Source organism: Nycticebus coucang, chromosome 2 (assembly GCF_027406575.1).
Source record: "Nycticebus coucang isolate mNycCou1 chromosome 2, mNycCou1.pri, whole genome shotgun sequence".
NCBI classification, from domain to species: domain Eukaryota; kingdom Metazoa; phylum Chordata; class Mammalia; order Primates; family Lorisidae; genus Nycticebus; species Nycticebus coucang.
The window spans coordinates 33,820,302-33,833,121 of NC_069781.1; the positions used below are offsets into that span (position 1 = coordinate 33,820,302).

Consider the following 12,820-nt stretch of genomic DNA (forward strand, 5'->3'; position numbering starts at 1 on the left):
TATTAACTACTTACCTATGTGTCAAAGATTCTCTTTGACCAGACTTTAGCTGGACTTCTCTGAGCCCTTTCTCTAATAGGCCTTAACATTTGCCTATAAAGACTTTGAAAACACATTGTTTCTAACAGCTCAAGGTCACATCCCTAGGATAAGCCTACCACTTCCCCCAAACCCCTTGAAGTGCTCATCTGAGAAAATTCAAGGTTGCTAAAAGAATTAAATTTGTTCCAGCCAACGTGTCCTATGTGGACTCCCCATGTTTCAGTCTACATGACAGTGAGAAACTAGCTTAGGGATAAGTCAGTTCACAAACCCAAGATGGGTTTCACCTGGACCTTCCTTCCCTTCCCCTTTTACTTGCCTGACTTTACTGAGCCCCCACTTAGCCCTTCCTCCTTCTCCCTTTAAAACACCCAGCCAGTTCGATACAAATCGAAGTTGAGTTCAGTTCATCCTGGATTCTTCTCATTGTAATAGTACAATACTGACTAAAATCTTGTCTTTACTATTTTAACCAGTAAATATGGCTTTGTTTGTATTTGACTTACTCTGTATTTGCATAGCTCAGGGGTCCATTAGCATTGAGTTCATCTATCAGATCAGGGGACTTCGTTCTCTAGCTCTCCCTTCTGAGACTTCTCCTGCACCTTCTAGAAGCTGTGGTTATCCCGACCTCGTCCTTTAGCTCTTTGGGCCAGACAGCAGGCTTTCTACTGCAGTTTTAGTGATCTTACAGCTGCCTCATGATTACAGCTAGCAGTCAGGTCAAAGGTGCCAAAACATTAAATTTAGTTTGTGCCTGTCTCCTCTGAATTTCACATCTCATCCAAAATCTTCCTGCTTTTTCTTCCGTTCCCAGAGTTCTTGGGTAGTTGTTTCTGGTATTTTGCCCAGAATCTGTATTTATTATCTGCGAGAGTGCTAGCCTGGGAGATTACACCACAGTAGTGGAAGTCTTTGCTGTGCATTTGGTGTTTGCTTGCTTGAAATGCCAAAAACAAATCCTCTCTGCAAATGTTTTTGAGGTTCTTGAATATAATATTCACATTCCTCATACAGGTATATTTCTTAAATTTATTTTGTTCAATAAATGCGAATGTTCAAGCTCTCAGTGAAGTAGTATACTACAGGTTCTAGAGAACAATTGCCAAGAGTTGTATATTGGCTCTGCCACTCTCTAACTGTATTACCTGCCTTATCCAAAATTCCTAAATTCTCTGCTCAATACAGTTTCCTCAATTACATAATGCCAATAATATCAGTACTTACCTCACTGCGTTACTGTGAGGATTAAATGTGAAAATACACACAAATGAGAATAGTGTCTAAGGCACAGAAAGAGCTTGATAAATGTTAATTAACTCATATTACTACACATGTGTGAAATAAATGTCTCAGTTACCTTAATGTCTTCTAATAAAAAAAAAGCATTACTCACAAAATTTTAATATATGTTTGATTATTTTCAAGGAGCAAGATTATATTAATATGTAAGACAAAAATTAGGAAAGCAAGCACACAAATAGAACATTTGTAGCAGAGGGAAGAAAAAACTCAGTACATAGGCAAAATATTCAACCTCACAATTATTTTTTAAAATACTGTCTAACACAGCAATGAAGTACTACTTTATAGTTATGCAATCAGAAATATTAAAATTAACAGCCAGAAATGATTAGTTTGTGGTCACACGGTACATTATACTTTATTGGTGACAGTGCGAACAATTTTTTTGGCAGTGTTTGCAATCCATGTGAATGCCTGTTACCTCTGACAGTGGACTTCCTACAACTTTATAGCATTTCCCCTCCCGCAGTGGATACAACTAATTCCAGATCCAGTCTTTTCCAGTGTGTCCCGAGATATCAATTCCTTGGGCATGTTCTGACATCTCAGTATGAAGAATGAAGGGTAAGAAATGCCAAACTCAGGGACAAGAAATAATGTGAGACAAAACAGAGAACAATGAAGGTCAGGTTAGATCGTGTCAGAACTTTTAGGATTGAGCTTGGAGACAATGTTCTGGTGATGTATCTAGAGGTAGTAACATAGACAGTCCACTTATGTATATGTTAGCTTCAGCTTTCAAGTTTCAAAGGAATTTCAACCCTTTGAACTGAAACAAAAGACACTGAGAATTATTATCACCATCAAACTTCTGAGTTATTTTGGTGAACAGATGAATCTATATATTAATTAGGCTGAAGGAAAAACATAAATTTGATTTAGTCTGCTGACTCCTACAGTCTCACTCACTAATAGGTTGTTATTGATTGGATTACAAAAGGCTGACAAGAAGCTTTGAAAATATTAGGAGACTTCAGATAAACTTGCAGCAGAAGGCACATCCTCCCAAGCTTCTGTTATAATATTCACAAGGCTTAAAACAAAAACTTAAGGTTGCAAAGACTACTTAAGAATATAGAAACATGATATTCAAACATTAAAATAAAAACTCTTTCAAGACTTGTTTCTCATCTCAGTCTAAATCAGGGATCTGGAGTTGTGTCCTCAAGGAACGAGCCTCAAATAGCTTCAGTGCTGTAACAGCCTTCTCTGTGTTTCCACTGTTACTTGCTTTATATCTCCTTTATAGTTCTTCCTTACCTGACTGACTTTATTAGCAACAGAAAACAGATTAAAGTTGCCTTAGAAACTAAGCTAATTAAAAGCTATCAACTATACTTATCCTGTAATTTAATTTCATCTGTTTTTTTGTATATTTGCTTTTACATACAGAATTTATCACCAACCAGGTATCTCAGGATCCCTAATTATAGAAGACATGCGTAAGAGAAATGATTACATGCATAAAATCACAACCACAGTAACTGGACCATAGTTACACTAATTAAGAGATGAGGAACTGATGTTCATTAATAAGTGATTACATAAAGGAAGAGAAAATATGGGTTAAGTAACAAAATCACATTAATTTTTTTTTTTTTTTTTACATAAACATATTAGACATTCCAAGTTCTTCAAAGTATCTGTTTAAAAAACAGGCCAAGGTGAAGGAGAAAAACTTGCAGTTTAAGCTTCCACATATGCTCCTTTGGGTCCTTTTGCCTTGGATTTTGTTTCTTTTGGAATCTTTCCATTTTGACACTGTGTAAATCTGGCTACTGTAGAAACACCATCCACAAACTTGGTTTTGAAAAGAACGTTTGCATTGTTAAACATACCTTCTTTTAGCGACACCACAATGAACTTAAGGGAAAAGAAAAAAAGCATTTTAGATATCTCTTAATTTTATCTTGAGTGCTTTCTTACCCAGGTTTAGTATTTCACAGGGGTTGAGTGCTTTTTGCTCTTTTATATTTACAGCCGGCATTCATTCACTGTTTTGTTGCTGCCTCTAATAGATCTGGTGAAATATTTTTCATTGAGATATTTTAAGCACTACCACTAGCCCAAATGGAACCTCTATATAATTAAGAAAAGGCACCACTTCAATGTTATCTGCAAAAAAACTGCCATAATAAATAAGTAAATACACAATCTCTGATAACTTTGATAAGCAGAGCACCCAGAGTTGTACAATGCGTAACTTACACAACTACGTTTGGCAGGCCCAGCTCCTACAGTCATAGTACAATAACAACAAACTGTCCCTAGTTTCAGGAGGCTTTTTTCTTTTTTTTTTTTTAGCCAGGACAAACTTCCACCCATCAAATGCCACATGATTGTCTGATACCTGAACTGTCTCCAAAATAGTTTTGTTTTGAGTATGGATCTTTAAGGCAACAGGCTAGGAAAAAAAACATTATAAACCTTAAATCAATTCTAAATTTACTCAATTGGATTCTCCCTCCTTACACCTGCGGTGCATCTTACAAGGGTACATGCGAAACTTAGTAAATGTAGAATGTAATTAATTGTCTTAACATAATAGCTAATGCCAGGAAGGCTATGTTAACCAGTATGATGAAAATGTGTCAAACTTTTTATAAAACCAGTGTATGGTGCCCCATGATCGCATTAATGTACACAGCTATGATTTAATATCAATAATAAAAAAAAGAACATAAGTTTATTTAAACAGATGTATAATTTTTTTTTTTTTTTGGCCAGGGCTGGATTTGAACCTGCCACCTCTGGCATATGGGACCAGTGCCCTACTCCTTGAGCCACAGGCGCCGCCCAGATGTATAATGTTTTAATATTCTCCAAGCCTAAGTATATTACTTACACTACTACTGAGACTTTTTTCTGGTTCTTACCTGAGAATGTGTGAAATGAGTACGCAGCATCTGTCCAATATTCTGGGTGTGAGAAAGATCCAAGGCTGCATCTACCTCATCAAGGATGTAAATTGGAGCAGGTTTGAAGAGGAGCATGGACAGTATTAATGACAAAGCCACTAAAGACCTAGGAAAAGGTCAGTGAAAGAAAATCCATGGGAATTTGATTTTACCACTTTATCAAAACATGGAAACAAACCCGTGATGCTGTTACTATGGTGAGCTGTGCAGATAGTCTGTGAGATAGTCTTACAAGAAGAAATCTTAAGTGTCAAATGTCAGCACTTTTGTTGAATTAAAATGTTTCTTTTATTTTAGCTGTTTTTCTTCCCTTCATAAGCATACTGTTTAAGACAATTTAAATATTGCCATATTGTGTTAACTCATGTTCGTTTTAATAGCTTTGTTTTTCCTTCCCCAATCACTTACTAGAGCCCAGGCAGCAGGTGAGTGAGGGCTATGTATTTATTTAAGATGATAGCTCTTGTCTTGGTAACTATAACTAGTTTAGATGTCCTCTTTGAAACTATTATGCATGCACCCACAAACACACAGACAACATAAACACAGAGACACCATTTGCTAGCAAGCTGCATAAGATTATGGCCATTATCCTAAGTATTTTATAGTGCCAGAAGTTCAAATAATCCTTATATAAAATTTATAGATATACCTACTCAAAAATTCTATACTCTGTTTTTAGAGCTTCCAGCTCACCATTCCCTTTATCTGCAGCTGTTTTCATTCTAATCTGGTATTAGGAGTCACAATAATCCTTATAATATTTTCTCTTAAGAAATATATTTTATAAAACCCCTTGTTTCTTTTAATACAAAATATTTATAATTACTTAACATTAGAATAAGAATTATAATAATCATTATTCTATAACCAAATACCTCCTGGCATGTAGCACCAGAATAGCCAATCCCCTGCTTATTGCATTCCAATAGGTTATCAATTAAGAAACACCTAAGTAGAAAAAATGTGCGCAAAAGTGGAAAAAAAACAAGATTTCTAGAAAAGGAAAGGAATGAAATGGTACAAAAAACAAAGCACAGTAAGACTGATATTTACCTCTACAGAAGGAAACTAAGGTCATTTAATAAAAAGCTAAATTTGCTTTACTACTGTTATGTTGGGCAGTAAGTAGTATATCCAAAAATAATTTTATAGCATCTTATTTAGGGAAATAATTTGTAGGACCCCAATAAGAAGAGAAGCAAGTATTTCCTATTTTCCTCAAGACATTTTTTAGGCCTTTGGTAAAATTAGTTAAAGATGTTCTGATGTAAACTATACAATTCAATTTTGATTAACAGGCAGCAGGAGCCATCTTTTAGGAATTTTATCAACAATGAAAATAGAAGTACAAAGACATTCTCCTCACAAGAGTTCATAAGAAAAATGAACATTTCAATATTTTCTACATACATAAAAAATAGGACACAAAAAATTCAAGGCTTCTGGATTACATATCCTTCAGGAGAAAAATCAAACAATAAATTAATAACCAATTTCTATTATGTGGAAATTCACAATTTTCTTGTAGGCGGTTTTAACTACTTGGGTATCTGCAGGTATGGTATTGGGACACATGACCTTTAGTTTCTATCACTACGCTGATTTTCTGAATCACAATGTAAGACTGGGAGAAACTTCCCCAAATTCTAGATCAACATTTTATCCAACACTTCTCATGCCTTTATGTAGATGCAAGGTTCCCTCTGGTATTATTTTCCTTTTGCCTGAGGACTTCCTTTAACCTGTAGTATGGTTCTGCTAGATTAATGTTTTCAGCTTTTGTTTATCTGAAAATGTGTTCACATTACTTCAATTTGCAGAATATTTAGGTTATAAATTGACATGTTTTTCTTTCAACACTTTATGGCTGTCCCAGACTTCTGGCTTGTGTAGTTTTTGACAAGAGTATGAAGTTGCTCTTATCTTCATTCACCGGCATGTAATATACCTGTTTTCCTGTGGCTGCTTTTAAGATTTTTCTCCTAATCATTGCTTTTTAGCAATTTTATGTGCTATGTCCTGCTTTTTAAAAAAATTTAAGTTTATTCTTTTTAGAGACAAGTTCTGGTTATCACGCAGGCTAGAGTACTGTGACACAATCACGGCTCACTACAGACTTGACTTCTTGGACTCAGCAGATCCTCCTGCCTCAATCAGCCAGTGTTCATTCCACCTCAGGCTCATCTCTGTCATTTCTGAACATGCTTCTATTGACTGATTTTTCTCCCAGTTAGTGTCACATTCTATTGTTTTTTGTCTTGTGATTTTTATTAGATGCTGGGCATTGTGATGATTATACTGTTTTAGCATCTGTTTCTTTTAGCTTCCTTTAAAGAGCATTGGATAAGTAGTTAAGTTACACCACCAGATAAATAGCTCTGATAAATAGTTAAGTTACAAGCAGACCAGCTTGATCCTTTCAAGGTCTGGTGCTAAGTTTCCTAGGCAGAGTCTAGGAACTTCCACTTTCAGGGACATACAGATCTACTGCCAGTGTGTAGTCATTTGAGGCCCCACACAATTCTAAAAATCTCTGTCTTTTTAACTTAGACTACTGAGCTATTTGGGGGTTCCTTTCCTGCATCTGAAATCCAGCAATTGCTACCAGAAAGCCAGCCAGGGTGAACACAAGGCTCAGCATTTCTGCGTCCTCTTTTGAGTATCACAGTCCTGTGCTACTCATTTTCCAATATATGAAAATAGTTATTTTTCATTTATTTTGTCTATTGTTTTTTTTTTAGTATCTTACTCTTATTTATCTTTTGTCACCTACTATTTTAATCAAATGTTCCAATCAAAATTTTTAGTTCTGTATATTAGGCTCCTTAAATTCTATTTGCAAAAGAGCTAAGAAAATCAAAACATAAAATTGGGAGGTAATAGGATATTAGATTATAATAAAGTAAGTGCAATGAGAAATTATAATATTGCAAAGGGATTACTCACCTCTGACCACCACTAAGTTCAGTTAGGTTTTCTTTCCAGGTATTTCCTAAGGCAACCTTGAACTCCAGACCATCCAAAACAGTTTGCCCTTCTGGTGGTGCAAGCATAGCATTAGCACCAGGCAAAAGAGTAGAAAAAATAGACCCAAAGTCCTTGTTCACCTGGATAAAAAAAAAAAAAAACCCAAACCCCCCACATATTAACATATCAGAATGCTTTCCAAGAAGAATCAGTTGTTGACATATGTACCTGCAGTTCAACAGACCTTTCCTTCTGGCTCATCAGCTTTTACCAGTATTTGTGTATTTAATGTGGCTTAAAATAATTCTTCTTCCAATGTGTGACAGAGAAGAAAAAAGACTGAACACCCCTGGACGTGTTCCAAGTGTTCTTTTCTATGTGCTTTATTTCCTAACCAGAGCTTATGGTGTTTAGGGCCAAGAACAGGAGTGGGTCCCCCAAGAGAAGAGGAAGCTGTCTGACCTGCTCCTGTCTCTCCACAGGAGAAGACTACCCAGGGATCTAGGGCCCACATGCTCCCTTGGAATAGGGTGATTTTTGTGCATACACACTTAATTGATGTTTGGGAATCTGGCCATCTCTTTTTAAAAAACATGATCTTAGTTCTGTAGTCAAATTTAAAAGTGTAACACACAGGGTCTGACAGTCATGTTTTCTAGGGAAATCTCCAAATTCAAGTGTAGGTTTATTGAATTCGAATGTGATTATACTTTGTAATAAATACTTATAATACCAAGGAAATTTCCTAGACACAGTGGTGCTCCTGAATACAGATTTACTAAGGAACACACATTTTAAAAGCAATTACACACCTGCTAAGTAATATCCTACACAGTAGAAGCAGGCTCTGGTTTTATTTAGGTTAGATTTCCAGAGTTAGGCAATGGTCATCACAAAATGTAGAGAACCACTGTCTTTGGAGGGGATGATGGAAGGTAGGATAAGTTCTTTTTCTTTTCCTATTAGGTCATGTGGAGGAGAGGCAGCTCAGGAGTAAGAGTAGAATGCTACTAAAACCTAAATGCAACCATGAACTCCACGTGAAAATCCTTCCAAAAGATGAAAAAAGAAACACATCAAGTTAGCGGGCAGAGAAGAAGACTGATATAACAATGCAATAAAATAGAAACTGTGCAAGTATGGAAACAAAAAACAAAACAAAAAATGCCTATAATAATCTGGCTGGTTTTAAGTCAAGTATGCTTGGAACAGAGGAAGAATATAATGCTGATAAGTACGTATCTTATTAGCATGTTATGAGGAATGGATGAGAAAATTAATTTGAGAATAGCAACTGACATAAGAGGAAGAGCAGGGTCACTTTAAAAATTGATTCTGATTTGTACTACATCTAGAAACCACAGTAAAAAAAAGGAAACAAAACCTCTTAGATCAGTGTTAAATGGTCATGTCATACAAGAATAATGGGGTCAACTTTTTCCACACATTTTTTAAAATAAAAACAGAAACACTACAGGGAAATGAACACTAAATATAAGTCTTAGCACAGGAAAAACAGATAATTGAAAGTAATAATTGTGTTATCATTACTAAAAATGAAGTTCCTATACAATTACAAAGAGAAAACGAGGCAAGGTTGGAGGGCGCCAGCCCCCACACAACCTGTAAGCGTCTCCTGTGTTTGGCAGTGACCAAAGAATGAAGAAAATAAAAACAGAAATAAGAGTAGAATTTATAGAGTGGGCCTGGGAGAGGGGGACACACACACATACCCTTTATGTGAGAGAGAGTGATGGCCCCAAACTCCGATGTACTTTGTTTTTATTACTTCTCTTGATCAGCAAATGGGTTTTTATAACAACTACAATATATGTCATTTTTGTGGTTTCTCATGTCCTTATTTTCCATTACCCACCTGATTACCCTTTTACTTCTTAAAATACTCACCAATCACTAACAGGATTACAGAAAATAAAGGAAAAAGGAACATAAGACTTTGGAGCTAGGTGTCACCCAGCTAATCTTTTGTGTTTTTATGGGGCAGATTAGTTGATGCCCTATTTATATCAGGAGTGGGGAAGAAAAAAGTTGAATCTTTTCATGTTTTTATTTCACACCCACAAGAACTAGTCTTTCTTGCGCAATGTCTCAGTTGTATGTGCTGTCTTAATTAATCTTAAAACGGCTTTTCAAGCCCTTTCACGCCCTAGCCAGGCCTGCATGAACCTTTTTTGGGGGGTCCTTTTTGGCTTCAGCCAGGCCTTTGTAGGCCTTTTCCCTGAAGTCCTTTGATGTTCAAGTCAAGCTGTCTCGTGAAGCCCCCAGTATAGTATGTTCTTTGTGGAGGCTTATGTCCTCTCCCATTATCCTGCATACCTGACCCTGATCACAAAACATTTTGTATAATCGTTTCACTGTTTTATCAATCTAACTTTATTTTTGTAATCTTAACTTCCCTAATGTTCACCCACATACAAGGTGCCCAGTGGAATCTCAGAAAGCACAGGTGTGCTAAAGTATCAAACAGCACAGGGACTATTTTTGGAATTTTTTAAGCAAGAGTCTTTTGCTACAGGAAAAATGATAAAACTTTCACATGAGACACTAAGGAATTATCCTAGAGAAGACAGATTATATGAAGCCAGAGAAGTAGAAATCTATAAAAGAGAATACTAAACTTGCTTTCTCATTGTCCAGTTCCTGAAGAGCTACAAGGGTGACAGCATCCGGTAGTTAAGTCCGAAAAGACAAACTGCCTTTAGAGTGTGAGGTTTTAATTCTGGTGTGATCACGTGCCTCATTCAAACTATTTCGAGTGTTCCAAATTTCTTATGAAGTATAAATTCAATGACTGTATTTTTTTTCATCCTTGCCTCCTCATAAAGATATACCTTTTGCCAGGCAATATTTAAGGCTTGGTTTTTCTTCTGGTCGAGGTCTTCTATAGTTGTAAGAATTTTAGCTTTGTCATTTTCAACAATTCTCTTCTTCTTCATCAAGTCATTATACTGTGAGATAAAAAGCAGTTAATTAGGAAAATATAAAATTTCTTTTATGTTCTAAACTTCAGGAATAAAGAGGTTTTAATCTTTTAATATAATACATGCTATCCTATTTACAAAAAGATACAATGTACTAAATCAAATTTTGAGTAAAATCATCCATATGTACATCATAAAATTCAATTACTAGAATTGAGAATTTGTAGTACAAACCCTTAAAACATTTTGATTTTGTAATATTCCCTTATCTCTCAAGCAATCAAGGCCAAAAAAGTGTCAAATACAAATTCAAGTAAAAGCAGCTCTGAATGCTCTCTTAATGTCAGTCTTGGCAGTGAAATGCATACAATTTCAGTTCTTTACCATGACGTATAGTACTACTAAAAGTGGGCCTTTTCTCCCTTTACTTCATGGCATCAGACTCCTCCCCCTGTTCTGGTCACACAGTCTTTTCAGTTGCCTGAACATAATTAACTCATTATTGTTTTATAGCCACTGCACTGTTCTCTCCTCCTGGAATGCTCTTTCTCCATACCAACACAACTAGTCCCTCAAACTTCAGTTTATACATTTATCTCTTCAGAGTAGCCTTTCCTTCCAAAAGGCTGTAGAGGGATAATTATACTATGAATGGCTAGTATAAACTCCCCTAACTCACTTCTCCTCAAAGCCTACCATTTTAAGGAGGCTTCCTATTTTCCCTTAACAACTCCAGCCAGTCCTGCTGTCTGTCTTGCTGTCCCTCTGTCCCTCTCCTTTATCGCCAAGCTCCCCAAACCTCTTCTCTGTATCTTTATTCTTTTACAAGTCCATGTGACTTCTTATGTAGAGAGACACAAAACATGAGAAAAAAACAAAAGGCCACCTGATGATCAACAATAGAGCCTTCTTCTCTTGTAAGAACCTGCCCTTGATAAATGTTTTGAAAAAAAGAATGAGACTGACTTCTTATTATGTAATAAAAGTAAACAAGTAAAAGTGAAACACATTTCATTACTTGCTATACCTCAAATTCAGAGCAAAGATTTCCTTCCACAAATATGCAACATATTACAAAACTTTAATGTGAAAGTAAAAAAACCAGAGGGAGTATTTTATAGATTAACAATCCCAACACCTTCATTATTCACTTGTTTGATATCTAATATAATTTAGATTCTTGGTGCATACTAATGTCAGTAATAGTTTTTAAAATTTCTTGACAGTAATTGAGCTCATAAGCATTATCTATTTGCAGTTTTCTTTATAATCCTACTTTAAGTCTAATATACAAATTCAAACAGAATTTACAGAATTAAAGGTCTAGAACATTAATATAAAATTATTAAGATGGCTATTTTTAGAAAAATAGCAATAGAAAAAAAGAAGAAAAAAAAAGAAAATAGTGACTAATTCTCACATAAATTGAATTTAATTTTGACCAAAGTATATTACTTAAACATTAATTTTTAATTCAACTTGTTAATGTGTTATTTAGGATATTGCATCCTCATTTATAAATGAAATATGTTTGTAATTTCCCTTTATAATAATCTATATTTTCCAATTTTAATATCAGGTGTATCCAGATAAAGTACAATGATTTTGAAGTATTTCTTCTTTTCTAATGTCTGTAAGATTTAGCATGATCCGTTTTTTGAAATTATGTTTTATTTTTACTTATAAATATTAGTTGTCTATTTTTTGAGACTTTGGAAAAAAAAAAATAAGAAGTTAACTGATGACGCCATACTGAATCTCAGAGTCAAAGCATTCTGTGATAGACATACTTCTTATTTGACAATGTGAATGTTACTTTTTTTCTATTACTATTATTATTGATGAATATTTTGTTGCAGCAATCATCTGATTTCTTTTCTGAATGTATTTATCTTCGTTCATTCTTTATGAGGTTTTTGTTTATAGTCCTTACCTTAAACATTGTTATTATTATTAAATTTTAAGCCTTTTTAATTTTTGAAGGCAAAAAGTGGAAATCAAATAAACACATGTATATGTATAGAGAAAATTAAAAAAATAAAAAAGATTGCTATTTTTCTATAGGGCCATCAGGGAAGGGACTGCTTCCCTCACTAGGTTTTTCTAGTGACAGGGGCCTCCCAAGTTCATTACTAGATGACATATAATTCCTTTCTCAGACCTTAGACGATGTCAGGGTATGGGAGACTGATAGATTTATCTAGCAATTGAGAGCATTAAAACCATAAGATCCTGCTGGATTTACAGACTAGTGAAACAGTGGTTGTGTACAGAAGGATTCTAGTCATTGCTGACATAACGGTTTCTGTATACACTGGAGTCAAAGGGAAGACTGCAGTTACTAAGTGACTGGTGAGGAGGTGGACAGCAGCATATGCTATTGTTCAAAGCTATTCAGGGCAAGTGAAAGGAATGATTGAAATATGGAGAATTAACAGGATCCAAAGTGCTGTTGTTGATTTATGCCAAGAATAAGAAAAGAGTAAAACATGTTTATGGCATAGCAAAGTCCAGTAGAAAACTCATTAGTAGTATATAATAGAATACAGACATTGACGATGAGAAAAGAATGAAATAGTAAGAAAAAAATGAAGAACAGGGAGAAAAAGGAAAGCAGAAAGAAAACAAGTATCAAGGACATCT

The 12,820-nt window shown here is 35.1% G+C and overlaps 1 protein-coding gene across 3 annotated transcripts in view; it reads right to left on the bottom strand.

The window, feature by feature from the left end:
* Positions 1–2,675: 2,675 nt before the first annotated feature.
* Positions 2,676–12,820, bottom strand: part of SMC2 (structural maintenance of chromosomes 2) — a 45,129-nt gene continuing 34,984 nt past the window's right edge. For all 3 annotated transcript variants that reach the window (XM_053567236.1, XM_053567244.1, XM_053567229.1), the window contains exons 22-25: positions 10,088–10,204; positions 7,215–7,375; positions 4,224–4,371; positions 2,676–3,210 (exon numbers count right to left, since the gene is read on the bottom strand). In XM_053567236.1, the coding sequence (XP_053423211.1) occupies positions 3,034–3,210; positions 4,224–4,371; positions 7,215–7,375; positions 10,088–10,204 (603 nt within the window). In that variant the 3' untranslated portion in view covers positions 2,676–3,033. The remainder of the gene's footprint in view (positions 3,211–4,223; positions 4,372–7,214; positions 7,376–10,087; positions 10,205–12,820) is intronic.